Source organism: Syngnathus leptorhynchus, chromosome 5 (genome assembly GCF_054491065.1).
Source record: "Syngnathus leptorhynchus isolate UIUO chromosome 5, UIUO_Slep, whole genome shotgun sequence".
Classification (NCBI taxonomy): domain Eukaryota; kingdom Metazoa; phylum Chordata; class Actinopteri; order Syngnathiformes; family Syngnathidae; genus Syngnathus; species Syngnathus leptorhynchus.
Genome location: NC_141199.1, coordinates 2,313,355 through 2,330,940, shown reverse-complemented (window position 1 = coordinate 2,330,940; position 17,586 = coordinate 2,313,355). Strand labels below are relative to the sequence as shown.

Genomic DNA, 17,586 nt, shown 5'->3' with positions numbered 1-17,586 from the left:
GCAAAAAATAACAACTGGCACATCCTGCATAGCACCACAACAACTCCAGATCCACCAAGCAGACTCAAGGCGCACCACACCTACAACATTGTAGCACAAGAGATGCTCAATTCCATCCCGAGGACATCTCCAGAGATGCTTGGCTGGCAGCAGCTTGGAAGCAGGAGTGGGAGGCAGCTGGTCCTTCCCTCATGCACCGTTACATCTGGGATCCAGGAGACGGCGCCATAGGAGGAGACGAACTACCTCGCCAGCAGTGGACCACACTAAACCGTTTAAGAACTGGTGTTGGGCGCTTCAACACATCTATGCGACAGTGGGGACTGGCAGATAGTGTGGCTTGCAAGTGCGGAGACCCCGAGCAGACGGCCGACCACATCATCAACACCTGCCCCCTATATAGACCACCCTCGGAGGCCGGCCTCTTTGACCTGGGACACTAACTTCCATCCACGGAGGTGAAAGAGAGCTCCGTAGACCGGGTGTACGTAAAAGCCATAATAGTTCAAACCTTCTGTGTCACTCCAAATCATTAAATCCTTCAAACTCTTCGTCCACCGTGTCACTTACAAACAGAGCCGCTAATGATGCCGGTAGTACGTGGGGCCCTCCGTCATCTTTGTCATCCCGTGATCGAATCTTTGTCCTTTATGTAAACAACCGCCGCGCCGCTGACATCACTTGAAATTCAAATTGCAGCAATTCCTTGCTACGTCACGGTTCGTTTATCGCGGTTTTATTTTTTTTTGTTCCAGAATAAAGTATGGCCTTGGTACAGCAAACAAAAAAGAAGTGTCGGCAATATAGTGTGGAATACCTGAAATATGGATTTGTCGCAGCACCACACAACCAACAGCAACCAATGTGTCTACTGTGTGATAGAGTGTTTTCAAATTAAGCTATGAAACCCTCGAGACTTTTGGAACATTTGAAGAAAATGCACTCTGATAAAGCAGACAAAAACGTGGCATATTTTCAGGCACTCCGAGACAACGTTTGGAAACGGAAAACCATCGGAAATATATTTGCCAGCAGTTTACAACAATCTACTGACTGTTTGCGAGCGTCATACAACATCTCTTTGCTGATTGCTAGATCTGGTAAGCCTCATACAATTGGAGAAGAGCTTATTCTGCCAGCAGTAAGAGAGGTTCTACACACAGTTGTACACAAGTCACTTGACCAAATTATAAAAGCTATTCCTCTCAGTGATAAATAACTCTGTTCAGAGAAGAATAGATGAAATGGCTGAAAATATTAAAGAAACATTGTGTAGCATGCTTAGGACAACAGAATTTAGTTTACAGTCAGATGAGTCCACTCTGCCAGGCAATGAATCTTTGCTTCTTGCTTATGTTCGTTTCGTCAAAGAAAGCTTGGTTCAAGAGCTGTTATTTGCAAGACAGCTTGAAACAGACACAAAAGGGGAGTCAGTATTTCGTGTCGTTGATGATTTTTTCAAAGAGAAAGACATCCCACTTTCTAACATTCTTGCTTGTGCAACAGATGGGGCACCATCAATGGTAGGTCGTCATCGTGGCTTCATTAGTTTCTTGAAAAAAGCTGTACCTGGAGTATTTACAGTGCACTGTGTAATCCACAGGCAGCATCTGGTCGCAAAAAACCTAACTGGTAGACTACACAAATCAATGAGTACTGTTATCACAGCAATAAATAAAATCAAGGCACATGCCCTCAATTCCCGACTGTTTCGACAGCTGTGCATTGATAATGATGAAGAGTTTGAACGTTTAGTGTTGCACACAGAAGTTAGATGGCTGTCAAAGGGAAACCGCCTGAGACGTTTCTATTCACTGTTTGATACAGTTGTTGAATTCTTCCAAGACACCAATTCTGTTCTGTGTGATGAACTAAGAAACATGAAGCATGACATTGCTTATTTGGCAGATATATTCACAAAGTTCAATGAAGTTAATTTGCAGCTGCAAGGAAATGAGACTAACCTAATTAAAGTCAAATCAGCTATCTCCACCTTTCTGGCCAAGTTACAGTCATTCAAACGAAACATAGCTCGCCATGCACTCTTCGGCTGTTTTTTACAACAGTGGTTTACAAGCCTCTCTGAATTGGATAAGGAAAAAGGCATACCAGACGATGACCTTCAAGTGTATTGTACACACCTGGATGAACTGCACAGAGACATGTCTGAGAGATTTGAGGACATTTTATTGCTTGAAATACCAGACTGGGTGATCAATCCCTTCCTAAATGTCGACGGTGAAGAAACTGGAGTGGCAGAGGAAGAACTGATTTCAATTCAAAATGACAAAAAGTCATATCAAGATTTTGGGTTACAAAAAAAAAATTCTGACTGCTATCAAGTGCTGTGGAACAAGGTCAAGATGTACTTTATTGCCTTCCCAACATCATATTTAGTAGAACGGGGCTTCAGTGCAGTCGCCTTGCTTCTTTCCAAGCAAAGAAACCGACTGAAAATTATTGACCGCGGGGATCTACGACTTCTTCTTCGTGAGTTCCAGCCTGATGTTGAGAAGCTTGTGTCCCTGCACCAAGCACATCCATCCCATTAATATTAAGTGTGAGACAAAAATGTTACAGGTGGATTGTTTAGGACCTAAACTTTAGGTCTTTACCATTCTATATTGCTGAAACAGTTAAAACTGCTAAAAAATAAATTGGTTTGCTAAATTGGGTTTTATTTGTGAATTACACATTTGTGTTTAACCTTCTTCACCTTCACCTTCATCTTCTTCCGCTTATCCGGGGTCGGGTCGCGGGAGCAGCAGCTTTAGGAGGGACTCCCAGACCTCCCTCTCCCCAGCCACTTCCTCCAGCTCATCCCGGGGGATCCCAAGGCGTTCCCAGGCCAGCCGAGAGACGTAGTCTCTCCAGCGCGTCCTGGGTCGACCCCGGGGTCTCCTACCGGTGGGACATGCCCGGAACACCTCCCCAGGGAGGCGTCCAGGAGGGATCCTGATGAGATGCCCGAGCCACCTCATCAGGCTCCTCTCAACGTGGAGGAGCAGCGGATCTACTCCGAGTCTCTCCCGGATGACCGAGCTTCTCACCCTATCTCTAAGGGAGAGCCCGGACACCCTGCGGAGGAAACTCATTTCAGCCGCTTGTATCCTGGATCTCGTTCTTTCGGTCACGACCCATAGCTCGTGACCATAGGTGACGGTAGGAGAGTAGATCGACCGGTTAATCGAGAGCTTTGCCATTTGGCTCAGCTCTCTCTTCACCACGACGGACCGGTACAGAGTCCGCATTACTGCCGACGCTGCACCGATCCGCCTGTCGATCTTGCGCTCCATCCTGCCCTCACTCGTGAACAAGACCCCAAGATACTTGAACTCCTCCACTTGGGGCAGGATCTCATCCCCGATCCGGAGAGGGCATTCCACCCTTTTCCGACTGAGGACCATGGACTCGGATTTGGAGGTGCTGACCCTCATCCCGACCGCTTCACACTCTGCTGCGAACCGCTCCAGTGAGAGCTGGAGATCACGGACTGAAGAAGCCAACAGCACCACGTCATCTGCAAAAAGCAGTGACGCGATGCTGAGGTCTCCTAACCGGACCCCCTCAACGCCTCGGCTGCGCCTAGAAATTCTGTCCATAAAAATTATGAACAGAATCGGTGACAAAGCGCAGCCGTGTCGGAGTCCAACCCTCACTGGGAACGAATCCGACTTACTGCCGGAAATGCGGACCAAACTCTGGCATCGGTGATACAGGGACCGAACCGCCCTTATCAGTTGGCTCGGCACCCCGTACTCCCGAAGCACCCTCCAGAGAACCTCCCGAGGGACACGGTCGAACGCCTTCTCCAAGTCCACAAAACACATGTGGACTGGTTGGGCGAACTCCCATGCACCCTCGAGGATCCTGCCGAGGGTGTAAAGCTGGTCCACTGTTCCACGGCCAGGACGAAAGCCACACTGCTCTTCCTGAATCCGAGGTTCGACCTCCCGACGGATCCTCCTCTCCAGCACCCCTGAATAGACCTTACCAGGGAGGCTGAGGAGTGTGATTCCCCTGTAATTGGAACACACCCTCCGGTCCCCCTTTTTAAAGAGGGGAACCACCACCCCAGTCTGCCAATCCAGAGGCACCGTCCCCAATGTCCACGCAATGCTGTAGAGGCGTGTCAGCCATGACAGCCCCACAACATCCAGAGCCTTTAAGAACTCCGGGCGGATCTCATCCACCCCCGGGGCCTTGCCACCGAGGAGTTTTTTAACTACCTCAGTGACTTCGACCTCCGAGATTGGAGAGTCCGCCTCAGAGTCCTCAGGCCCTGCTTCCACAATGGAAGGCGTGTCGGTGGAATTGAGGAGGTCTTCGAAGTATTCTCCCCACCGACTCACGACATCCCGAGTCGAGGTCACCAGCACACCATCTCCACTGTAAACAGTGTTGACCTTGCACTGCTTCCCCCTCCTGAGACGCCGGATGGTGGACCAGAATTTCCTCGAAGCCGTCCGGAAGTCATTCTCCATGGCCTCGCCAAACTCCTCCCACGCCCGAGTTTTTGCCTCAGCAACCACCTGTGTTTAACCTTTCTCTTTTCAAATTGCAGCATACCAAATATCAAGAAAGAGGTGTTTGTTTCCATATGTGTCTGTGGGGGGAGGGGGGGGGCGCTAGGAATTCACTGGGGAGCCAAGGGGGCGGCAGCCTGCAAAAGTTTGGGAACCACTGCTTTACAGGAACTCACCGATGCCCTTAGAAAGATCTGAGAGGTCATCCCACAAGGTCTTGACGTTGTCAAGTATGCATACAAGCATGTGGGGGCCACACAAGATATTGAAAATACCGTAATTTTCGGACTATAAGTCGCGGTTTTTTTTCATAGTTTGGGTCGGGGTTAGGGTTAGGGTGACTTATACTCAGCAGCGACTTATATGTGGTTTTTTTTTTTTTTCAAAAAATTTTACTTGATCATTAACACATCACTTACTAGTACAGTTGATCACCTCACATATTATTTTTAATACACTGAAAAAACGAATAAAGCAATTCACACTTTAAAGCACACTATTCAAGTTCATGAAACAAATAAACAAAACAAAAAAAAACTGAAAAAGAAATATAGTTATTTTCAAACTAAACTGGACGAGGGTGCTTTAAATTTCACCATTGGTCGTGACGCAACAACTGGGAGGGGAAAGCGCTGTTTTTTTTAGTTTTTAAAAAGCACAGGTCTGGTGAAGAGAATTTGCAACTTAGGATGCAAGCTCTGCTTGTGATGGACAGCATGCGAGCGCACATCAAGGCAGAGATAAAAAAATGAATTAAAAAACCTCAACTCCATACCTGCCATCATTCCTGGAGGCTGCACTAAAATACTCCAGCCACTCGACGTCTTTGTGAATAGGAGCTTTAAAGCAGTTCTGCGTAACCTGTGGGAGCAGTGGATGATGGACGGAGAGCACAGCTTCACGGCAGCCGGGAGAATACGACGTGCAACATTCCTGGACGTCATTGGATGGATTGATAAAGCATGGGCTTCGGTTGTACTCAAAACCATTCTGTCAGGATTCAGAAAAGCTGGAATAAGTCCAACTGATACTGACGAGTCTGACGTCAGCGACGCAGATGACGAAGGGCCGCACGTACTACCGGCATCAGTAGCGGAGTTGTTTGTCAGTGACACGGAGAATGAAGAGTTTGAAGGATTTAATGATTAGACAGAAGACACAGACGGTTTGAAAAAGTTATTATTTATGTTATAGTTATGCTATTTAGTTATGCTAAGTTATGCTATTTATGTTTTATTTCGTGTAGCAACTTGTTTATGTTTTTAGCGTTACAGTTCAGTAGTTGTTGGCTCGTTGAATTCTTGTTTTGTAAAATAGAGCCGTTTACCAAATCCACGCCTTTGCTTGTACTTTGTTAATGCTACAATATAGTTTTATGCTAGATCTGTGGAATAACGACGAGGCTGACGACGAATTTGATCGATGGATTTAATGATTTGGAGTGACACAGATAATATTGTTGCCTTATGATAGTTATTTGAAATATACTTTATATATCGTTATATGGGTCTGTGGAATAATTAGACATGCAAATCACGAGTCAGACGGCGCGCGTACGCGGCATTGTTTACACGATCGATGGATTTTATGATTTGGAGTGACAGATGGTTTGGTAATATTGTTGCTATTTGATAGTCATTTGAAATATACTTTCTATATCGTTATATGGGTCTGTGGAATAATTAGACATTTAAATCACGAGTCCGACGGTGCGTACACGGCATTGTTTACACGATCGATGATCAATGTATTTTATGATTTGGAGTGACACAAATGGTTTGATAAACGTGTTATTTATGTAATAATCATTTGAATAACTCTGAATGTTACGTTAGGCCCGTTCTCAGCCTCTCGTTTGTGTATGTCACGTTAGCATACCGTATCGTTTAGCCTGTTGTTGCTGGTTCGTGTCTGTTTTTGGTCTTGGATTTTGACAAATAAATTTGCCCCAAAAGTGCGACTTATACTCCGGAGTGAGTTATATATGTTTTTTTTCACGTTATTGTGCATTTTATGGGTGGTGCGACTTATACTCCGGAGCGACTAATAGTCCAAAAATTACGGTAATTTTGATTTGCAGAAATTGAATTTAGGCAAAAAAGACGAGCCTGCCAGATCATTTTTTCACTTTGATTTTTGGGGTGTCTATATACTGAGCCCTCTGTAGGCTGAAATATTTTATTTCAATCAAAAGATGTGGCATCCTTTTTTTCCTTAGACATGAAACTGTCCATATCAGTATCGATATCCAAAGTTTTTTGTTTCACCATTGAAATCTGATGTGTTTTCAAAGTGTTCCTTTAATTTTTTTGATCGCCCCCCAGACCCCCGGCTACTTTTCAGTGTTTATTCACATTTGCCATTCTCATCCCTGATTATATGGAAACAAGCTACAGAAATCACTAGGCATGAGTTTGATCTGATTTCAGCATTTGTCTTGATTGTGTGGCCAGACTGAAGTCTATGTGAGCTGGACAAATTGTGAAGGCAGGACGTATACAGCCTGTGGGCAACAGTGTGGGGACCACTGCTCTAGACGTTAACACAATCCAATGTCATACACGTATTGTTAGAATACCCCGTCTTTGGCACATTGTAGCTTGGTAGCTTGAGCTATACCATTATCTTGCTGTGACTTTTCTCTTGCTTTCACTGACTTTCCCTTCTCCATGGTATCTTTGTACATACGTACGAGTTTATCTCAGTTGAGACTGCAAGGTCACAGATTATTACACAGACTGGGGAGAGTCGCCTCCTTTCAGTAGGGCAGCCAAGAGTAGTTTAAGAATAGGGACCGTGGGGGTTAGACCTTCTCCCACAATTTCGCAGAGAAGGTTCGCATAGCTGTGTCTCGATCATTTTGAATACATTAGCTAAACTGAGAAGGCAGCCACCTGTTAATTACTATTGGCATAGTGAGTATTAAAGATAAAGAACTGGGACAAACTATACCTGCTAGTCACACTTTACTAACTGACAGAACGACCAACCAACCAACCAACCAACCAACCAACCAACCAACCAACCAACCAACCAACCAACCAACCAACCAACCAACCAACCAACCAACCAACCAACGCATAAACCTTAGTGCCAGTGATTTGGTGAATTTCTGTGACCAATTTGAAGGCGTTTCATAAGTCAAAGTCATCTTTATTGTCAATTACTTCACATGCCAAGACACACAAAGAGATCGAAATTGGGTTTCCCACTGTCCCACAGTGACAAGACATATTACAAAACATCCAAGAAAACAACACAAAAAGTAAAAACAAGAAGGCACATACAATGAATAAACAAGAGCGATGAAGTCGGGCTGTTTGATTTTTATGATTGCTTTATTGCAGTCTTTGGATAGCTAGGGCTGTTTTTCATTCGGAAAGGGGGAACATTGCAGAAGCACCTCATCCATATATGTAGTCACTCACAAGTGGCTGCTTTATTCTCGCGTCCATCTAATTCACATTGCATCAATATGACTTACTCAATCCGCCTGATATTGTCATCTCCGTATTGGTTCTCTTTCTCTTTTAAGGTGACGGACGGCAAACGGACCCCTTCGACTGCTAAACAACATGCCTGACATAAATTAACAAAACAAAGGATCCCTTCGGCTGCCTAGAAACATGCCTTTCTGAAAAAACAAGACCTTCTATACGACAACGCTCTTTCGGGGTTAACGCAATTCCCAAATTCTAGACCCTAAAGTTCGCGTAAAATGGAGCTTTAGCTGTATTGGTTAGTGGCCTACTTTGCTACTAATATTTGGTATCAGGATTGGGCCAGAAAATTTGTATTGGTTTATTTCTGTTCAGAATATTTTTTTTGAAAAGTAACATTTGGTGTTTGTCATCTATAAACGTAATATTTTTCCCATATCTTTCCAGCCAGGATTACCACTGTCTGCTGTTTGTGAAATATGCAAGGAGCCTAACCAAGATGAAACTGGAGATCGGCTCTTTACTCTGATGGAATGTTCAAATTGTGCACAGATAATCCACCCTGCTTGTCTCACGGTACAGAATGTTAGTTTTTTTCCACTCTGTTTAAAATTCAAGTATTTATATTTAATATTTATATATATAATTACAAATGTCTCTAAGGGGGTTTACCGTAATTTCTGCACTTTAAACCTCACCTGATTATAAATCTCACCAGCAAAAATTAGGGGAAAATCTTTTTTTTTTCATACATAAGCCGCACCGTATTAAAAGCCGCATTTCCCCGTGAGTTATTTACAAAGAAAGACGATACACAGAATGAGTTTTCAAAGTTTTAATAACATACCTTGACCTTTCTTCCAAACAATGCCTGTCGGCAGTAACACAGCAGCAACAGGGAAGTCCCACAGCACTAATAGGGCTAGATAAAAAGAAACATACCTGTAAAAGTCACTGAAACACGGCAGTAATACAGCAGTAACATGGTACCGCAGCACTAACAGGGCTGGTTAAAAAATATATGACAAATATGTTCACATCATTCAGCACATTCAAATAACATTGGGGACATTCCCAAAATTGCCAAATTAAAAAAATTTACATTTTCACGTTTAAAATTTGCACAAAATTTAGCAAAATGTCACAAGATTTCATTTTTCACTTCTAATTTCTATACTTTTCAACTGATTCAACTTGTTCCAACTTTCAGCTGTTCATATTTGCCTACCTATTCCACCACACCTTCCCACTTACCAAAAACTCCAAATTTCCATTTTTGAAATTCACACCCAAATTTCTACATTTTCCACCCGAACGGATCAACATTTCTGCATTTTCTACCCTATTCAATCCGTTCCAAATTTATTCACTTTGTTCACCTTATGCTTACCATATTCACCCCCTTCAACCCCACTTCCACTGTGCTTACACAATTCACCCTTTGACCCCCCACTTTTACAGTCCGGCGGCCATCTTGGATTTGACCCTGAAGTGCCCCTGAATGAACTCAGAATGAACCGGAAGTGCCTCAAATCAAACCGAAAGTGACCCCAAATAAATTGAAAGTGACCTCAGGTAAACCGGAAGGGACTCCAAACAAACCGAAAGTGGCCCAAATAAACCACAAGTGACCTTTTTAAACCGAAAGTGACCCCAAATAAACCGGAAGTGACCTCAGCTAATCCGGAAGTGCCCTAAATTAAACCCAAAGTGTCCCAATTAAACCGGAAGTGACCTAAATGAAACCAAAAGTGCCCCCCAAATTAAACCAGAAGTGTCCCTTCTTAAACCGGAAGTGAGCTTTTTAAACCGGAAATTTCCCCAAATAAACTGTAAGTGACCTCAGCTAAGCCAGAAGTGGCCCCAAACAAACTGGAAGGGCCCCAAATTAACCGAAAGTGACCTAAATGCAATCAGAAGGGCCCCAAAGAAAACTGGAAATGACCCAAATAAACAGGAAGTTAGTTTTTTTAACCGAAAGTGACCCCAAATAAACCAGAAGTGACTTAAATGGAACCGGAAGTGCCCCAAATAAACTGGAAGTGATCTTTTTAAACCGGAAGTGACCCCAAATAAACCGGAAGTTACCTCAGCTAAACCGGAAGTGACCTAAATTAAACTGGAAGCGACCCAAATAAACCGAAAGTGGCCTCAACTATATTGTAAGTGACTCTAAATAAACCGGAAGTGCACCAAATAAACCGGAAGTGACCTCAAACAAGCTGGAAGTGACCTCAGCTCAACCGGAACTGGCCCCAAATAAACCGGAAGTGCCCCAAATAAACCCGGAAGTGACCTTAATTCAACCAGAAGTGTCCTAAATAAAACCACAGGTGACCTAAATAAACATTTGCTCTAACTAATACAATTTTTGTCCTATTCAACTCATTTCAACTTTAGAACTCCAAAGTGAACCTCTTATACCCGTAGTTTTTGTTTTGTTCCAAATTTTAAAAAATTTGGTGCAATTTTTTTCCTTTTTTTAAATTTCCCATTCATTCTCAATGGGGCATTCAACATTTGCTCTAACTTTTACAATTTTTGTCCGATTCAACCCGTTTCCACTTTAGAACTCCAAAGTGAACCTCATAAACCCATAATTTTCGTTTCATTCCAAATTTCAAAAATTGTTGGCGCTTCTTTTTTTTTAATCCCCATTCATTCTCTATGGGGCATTCAACATTTGCTCTAACTTTTACAATTTTTGCCCGATTCAACCCGTTTCAACTTTTGAACTCCAAAGTAAACTTGTTGAACCCGTAGTTTTCCTTTTGTTCCAAATTTCAAAAAAGTTTAGTGCAATTTTTTTTTTTAATTCTTCATTCTTTATGGGGGTTGAACATTTGCTTTCACTTCTACATTTTTCAACTGGTTCAATACGTTCCAACTTTCAACTGTTCATCTTTTTTCTTTTTCCGAACCGCTTTGTTCCCACTGGGGTCGCGGGTGTGCTGGATGTCCCAGCCGCCATCGGGCAGTAGGCGGGGGACACCCTGAACCTGTTGCCAGCCAATCGCAGGGCACACAAAAACGAACAACCATCTGCACTCGCACTCATACCTAGGGACAATTTAGAGTCTACAATCGGCCTACCAAGCATGTTTTTGGGATGTGGGAGGAAACCGGAGTGCCCGGAGAAAACCCACGCGGACACGGAGAGAACTTGCAAACTCCACACAGGGAGGGCCGGAGGTGGAATCAAACCCGCACCCTCCTAACTGTGAGGCAGACGTGCTACCCAGTGCGCCACCGAGCCGCACACTATTCATCTTTTACCTACCTATTCCACAACTTTCAACTTAGCAGAATTTTTCAATTTTGAAATTCATGCCGAATTCTCCAAAATTTCATTTTTCACTTATGATTTCTACAATTTTTAACCAATTCAACCCATTCCAACTTTTAACTGTTCCTCTTTTGCCTACCTACTACCAACTTTAAAGATCATTCTTCAGCATTCCCCTAAGTACCGAATTTTTTGGACTATAAGTCGCTCCGGAGTATAAGTTGCACCAGCGATAAAATGCACAATAAAAGTTTAAATAAAAAACATATATAAGTCACACCGTAGTATAAATCGCACTTTTGGGGCAAATTTATTTGTCAAAATCCAACACCAAGAACAGACATGAACCAGCAACAACAGTCTAAACGATACGGTATGCTAATGTGACATACACAAACGAGGAGCTGAGAACGGGCCTGACGTAACATTCACAGTTATTCAAATAACTATGACATAAATAACACGTTTATCAAACCATCTGTGTCACTCCAATTCGTCAATCGTCCTTCATGTAAACAGTGCCGCGTATGCCCCGCATATGCCCCGCGCCTCTGGTGTCGGACTCGTTGTAAGTTGCATTTCTAATTATTCCACAGATCCATATAACGATATATAAAGTATATTTCAAATAACTATCATATAACAACAATATTATCAAACCATGTGTCACTCCTAATCATTAAATCCATCGATCAAATTCCTCGTCCTTTATGTCAACAATGCCATGCGCGCGCCGCACAGATCTAGTATATAACTATATTGTAGCGTTGACAAAGTACCAGGAAAGACGTGGGTTTGGTAAACGGCTCTTTATTTAACAAAACAAGAGTTCAATGAGCCAACATCTACTGAACTGTAACGATAAAAACATACAAGTTTCTACACGAAATAAAATATATCAAATAACTATAACTTAAACAAGTTTTTCAAACCTTGTGTCACTCCAAATCATTAAATCCTTCAAACGTGGGGCCCTTCGTCATCTTCGTCATCCTGTGTTGCTGACGTCACTTGCAGTTTAAATGACAGTAATCCTTTGCTACGTCGCAGTTCGTTTATTGCGGTTTCTCTACATCGCGGATTTTTGAATTTTGAAAATTTGTGAAAAAATTCCCATATAAGTCGCTCCTGAGTATAAGTCGCCCCCCCCACACCCAAACTGAAAAAGAACGCAATTTATAGTCCGAAAATTACGGTATTTATTCTACTTCTTCGCCTTCACACGCAATTTCTCCAGGAATTGCATTTTCTAGTTTTATCTGATACATTTTTCATATTTTCTATTCTTTTAACTGTAGTTTACTAATGAACTTTAAAGAACAAACATGCCCATCTTGCATTTTGTACTGTGTGCGTGCATGCATGTACTTATCAGTGTGATTAAATAAAAATCTCTAAGTAGTGTGGCCAGACGTCCTCTTTTTCCCGGACATGTCCTACTATTGAGTCCTAAAAAAATGTCCGGAGGGAATTTCAAAATCGTCCGAGATTTTGTTGGACTACCTCAAACATAATAAATGTACAGTACATTGTCAATAGAGTTGCCACTCCATTGCATTTCACTCAATTTCAGTTTTTTCTGTATCGCTCGCAAATAAGTCACGCCCTTCTCCTCAACTCTAGTCACTTGCGCTACGAAGAAGGGTGGGCTGGCCAATCTCCACCGAGTGTTTACAAGTAATAGTGAAACGAAAATGCACGTCCACGGAGGAGTTGAATAAATAAAATTCCCGCGCTTTCGCCAGGGTCGTGATCCTTATGAAGTTGAGGGCTTGACATGCAAGGCAGGAACTTATGTGTCTGTGGCAAATAAAGGAGGACTGAAGAGTTATTTTTTTTCTTCAAATGTTGCACCGTTGGCCGTATTTCTTTTGCCTTTTTTGGCTCAGTGTACCACTATAAAACTAAAAAATGTCAGTGTACACATATTGTTAGTGTTTGCTAGTGTAAATATGTTTTTGTTATATTGTTTTGTGTTATTTGTGCCAAAAAATGCAATTGCTATACAGACACCATGTCATTTGTGTCATCACATATGACACAAATCCCGCCCCCTCCCAAATAAAGGTGTCCTCTTTTTTAGGAACCTAAATCTGGTCAGCCTACCTCTAAGATTCAAACCCAAACTCAAAACTCAAATGTAGTATAAATTACTGATTTTTAAAGGGCTTTAGAAGTGAGTTATTTTCTTTTTTTTAACCAAACAGCTGTATTTCCCAGTGACATTTGAGTTTATTGTGGACAGTAAAATCAAGCTATCATTCATTAATTAAATAAATATTTACATTAGCATTATGCATTGGTAACTTTTCTTCTTTCACTGCAGATTCGGGGTGAAGGAATTATCAACAAAGATCTTCCAAGCTGTTGGGAATGTCCGAAATGTGTTCAAGGGATCACTGACTCAGAGGTACACAACTGACAAACAGAAGGATGAGTGTGCAATATAAAGAGAGAATACAGGTTTACAAAACATATGCAGTTCACTCATCATGTAAGTCCATTGTCATTTTAATTAAATTGAATATAAACTGTTGATTAGTTGCTTGATGCAGTTGTTGCAATGTGTCCACAGCATGCCTCACATAGTTAACTGTGTTGGTGATAATTGTTACATTCATGGTTAAAATTACAGTTGATAATTTTATTATATGAGCTTGTCTGCACTTTGTACTGAACATTTGCATTTTGATGCTCTGGGCTCATCTAGTAGCCAGTCCATAGTGCTGCCCATAGGTTGTCCTGGCAAATTGTTTGCGCACCTCGTGGTAGACGGGTGTGCTGTTTGTTGTTCCCTGGTGAATAAGAAAGGACCACTCATACAACGGAAGCGTTACTTTGTTCAGATAGATAGGTCAGTAGATTCAAAGCAACTCTTGTTGTGGTGACCCACAAGGAATAGTCATTGACCTGTCTTTAAAGTTGTGGTGGTAGTATGACACTTCTTTGCTAAAAGAGATTACAGGGATCAGAGTTGAAGTGAGCTAGTTTGTTCTTTGAGATTTGAAGAATTCAGTTTTGTATGAGACATGATTTGCCTTTGAGTCAAAATCACACTGCAGGGGGTGCAGTCTTTGTGTTTGAATGAGGATTTACATCCAATGATTTAGTAATAACGTCTATTGGTAATAACCTTTATTTTACAAGGTAAAAAAGCCATTGAGATCAAAATCTCTTTTACAAGGGAGACCTGCCCAAAAGATTGTGTGCGCGCGTCAACCATTGTATATAGTTAAGAGACAGAACATATGTTAAAATAGAAAAAAGCAATAAAATAAATAACAAAGATGGATCATGTCTTAAGGTGCAACTGTTGGAATCACAGTAACAATTTAAAACACAAACAGTCTTTCATGGCCTCACAGTCCTTGTCAACCATGATAGTGAAACCTTGCACATCAAACAAGCACTGACAGTTTCAAGTAATTCTGGAAAGAGTTCCATATTGATGAAGCAGCAAAGCTGAACGCTCTTTTCCCTTGTTCAGTCCGGACATCTTTAACAATTGGTGAATGATATTCCTGGAGCGCAAGCAAAGCCACTTTTATTTCTTTGTCTCCTCGTCTCATTATTTCCCACATCTCCACAGTTGACATGCGTGAGAGGACAGATGGTGGCGCACGCAGTTGCAGCAGCTCAGTGCTCTCCTGATCTACGCATTGTTTGTTTTTTGTGAGCGTTTGTACTCACTGTTTGTCGATCATACACCACCTACAACCGGTAGGAGCTCCTCAGGATAGGAGTTTGCTGCGAGTGTAGTGTCACAGCGGAGTTTCACCGCTGGCAAAACACACCGGAGGATATCATCAGGCGCCCCGGCTCCCCTTGGATAACCATCCCCGCTGGAAGGAAGCGAAGGCAGCGCAGAGAGAGGAGGCAAAAACGAGGCTGCAGGGACGGCGCACTAACCAGGCTACGGAAGCGGCCATTCAAACCACCGCTCCCTAGCCTGTTTCTCACCAACGCCAGGTCTCTCGCTAACAAGATGGAAGAATTAAGGCTACAGATCTCAGTGAACCGGACCGTGAAGGACTGCTGCATGCTGCTGATCACGGAAACCTGGCTTCATCCACTCATACTGGACTCTGCTATCGAGCTAGCAGGCTACACCACACAGCGTCATGACAGGACTGACAACTCCGACAAGAGCAAGGGAGGGGGGGCTCTGTATGTACGACAATAACAACTGGTGTACTAATATAGTGACTGGAGACAGTCAGTGCTGCCCGGACCTGGAGTATGTGACTATTAATTGCAGGCCCTTTTACCTCCCTCGTGAATTTACCGTAGTCATGACGACTGTTGTCTACATACCTCCGGAGGCTAATGCTAAGCTAGCTATTGGACTATTACATGGCAGTATTAGCAGCCAGCTGAGCAGATATCCTGACCCAGTCCACATCATAGGGACTTTAATCATGCTGACTTGAAAGCAGCACTTCCTAGATTCCACCAGAATGTTAAATGTGCCGCTGGAGGAGTTAACACTCTGGACAAGGTCTACTCCAACATCAAGCTAGGCTACAGGGCAAAACAGCTACCTCACCTGGGCCAGTCTGACCACGTCACTGCTATTAATCCCTGCATATACCACCATCAGGAAATCAGCTCCTGTCATCACTAAAACTGTTAAAACCTGGCCTGATGACGCCTCTCAGCAGTTGCAGGACTGCTTCGACAGGACTAACTGGGACATCTTCGAACACCGGGACCTGAACGTGTTCACAGACAGTGTTCTGTGTTATATCAAGCACTGCACAGACACTGTCACGGTGGACAAATGCATATGGTTATACCCCAACCAGAAGCCCTCGATGACCCGGGAGGTCCTTCGGCTGCTTTAGGAGAGGGACACGGCCCTGTCCCTCAGGTCTGAGGTTGGGGGTCTCTACAGCACAGCCAGAGCCAACCTGAGGAGAGGCATCAGAGAGGCCCACCTTGACTACAAGAGGAGGATTGAGGATCACCTGGACAGCAACAACAGCAAGCAGGTGTGGCAGGGAGTCCAGCATCTCACCAACTACAGGACCACCATCGGAGCTGCTGAAGGGGACGCCTCACTGGCAGATGACCTTAACACCTTCTTTGCCCGGTTCGAATCCAAGCCACCTGAAGCAGCCACATCACATCCCACAGTCTGCAGCAGCTTCATCCTCACAGTAAAGGAGCACGAGGTGAGGCGCACGCTGCGGACCATCGACCCTAGGAAGGCTGCGGTCCCTGACGGCGTTACTGGGCGTGTCCTAAAGGACTGCGCAGATCAGCTGGCTGGTGTCTTCACAAAGATCTTCAACCAGTCCCTTACCGAGTCCACTGTCCCATCCTGTTTAACATCCTCCACTATAGTCCCCCTGCCCAAGAAACGCCACATCACCAGCCTTAATGACTACCGGCCAGTTGCACTCACCCCGGCGGTGATGAAGTTCTTTGAAAAGCTGGTGTGGGGTCACATCACATCACTCCTGCTCAGAGGTTTTGATCCTCACCAGTTTCCCTACAGGGCTAATAGATCCACAGAGGACGCAGTAGCTACAGCCCCTCCATGCTGCACTGTCCCACCTGGAGCAGCCGGGGAGCTATGTGCGCATGCTCTTCGTGGACTTCAGCTCTGCTTTTAACACCATCCTCCCCCACAGACTGGTGGACATACTGGGGGACCTGGGACTTCCACACACCTGCATGTGGATTAAGAGCTTCTTGACGGGTCGCAGCCAGAGGGTGAGAGTGGGCCGTCATACATCCACACCTCTCAGCCTTCGTACCGGCTCCCCACAGGGCTGCGTACTGAGCCCACTGCTCTACACGCTCTACACACACACATGCACCCCCGCCCAGCGCAGCAACACCATTGTGAAGTTTGCGGATGACACCACCGTGGTGGGGCTCATCTCAAAGGGGGATGAGTCTGCCTACAAGGACAAAGTGGTGCAGCTATCGGAGTGGTGCGGAGACATCAATCTGCTCCTAAACACGGCTAAAACCCAAGAACTGGTCACTGACTTTAGGAGGAAAAGAAAAAACGGACATTCCACCACTTATAATCAAAGTGTATAATAAGTTATAATAATCTGGTGTCTTTCTATCGGTGCTCCATGGAGAGCATTCTAACATACTGTATTAGTCAGAGGTCGGCAACCCAAAATGTTCAAAGAGCCATATTAACCCCAAAAAACAACAACATACCTGTCTGTAGCCGCAAAAATCTAAAAGCTTTTTATAAGCTATTTCCTTCACTGTTTTTTTGCGGAGAGAGGGATGTCTTTCATTTTTTGAATGATCTCGGTTTTGTTTTTGAAATCCGGAAATAGGCACTCTGATATTTTAACGAATGAAT

General features: G+C 43.7%; 1 protein-coding gene across 6 annotated transcripts in view; it reads left to right on the top strand.

The window, feature by feature from the left end:
- Nucleotides 1–17,586, top strand: part of LOC147056229 (lysine-specific demethylase 2A-like) — a 161,303-nt gene that overhangs the window by 77,634 nt on the left and 66,083 nt on the right. For 4 of the 6 annotated variants that reach the window (XM_085912637.1, XM_085912636.1, XM_085912641.1 and 1 more), the window contains 2 exons: nt 8,414–8,551; nt 13,579–13,662. In XM_085912637.1, coding sequence (XP_085768763.1) covers nt 8,414–8,551; nt 13,579–13,662 — 222 coding nt within the window. The remainder of the gene's footprint in view (nt 1–8,413; nt 8,552–13,578; nt 13,663–17,586) is intronic. The other 2 variants (XM_085912640.1, XM_085912639.1) reach the window with 1 other exon arrangement.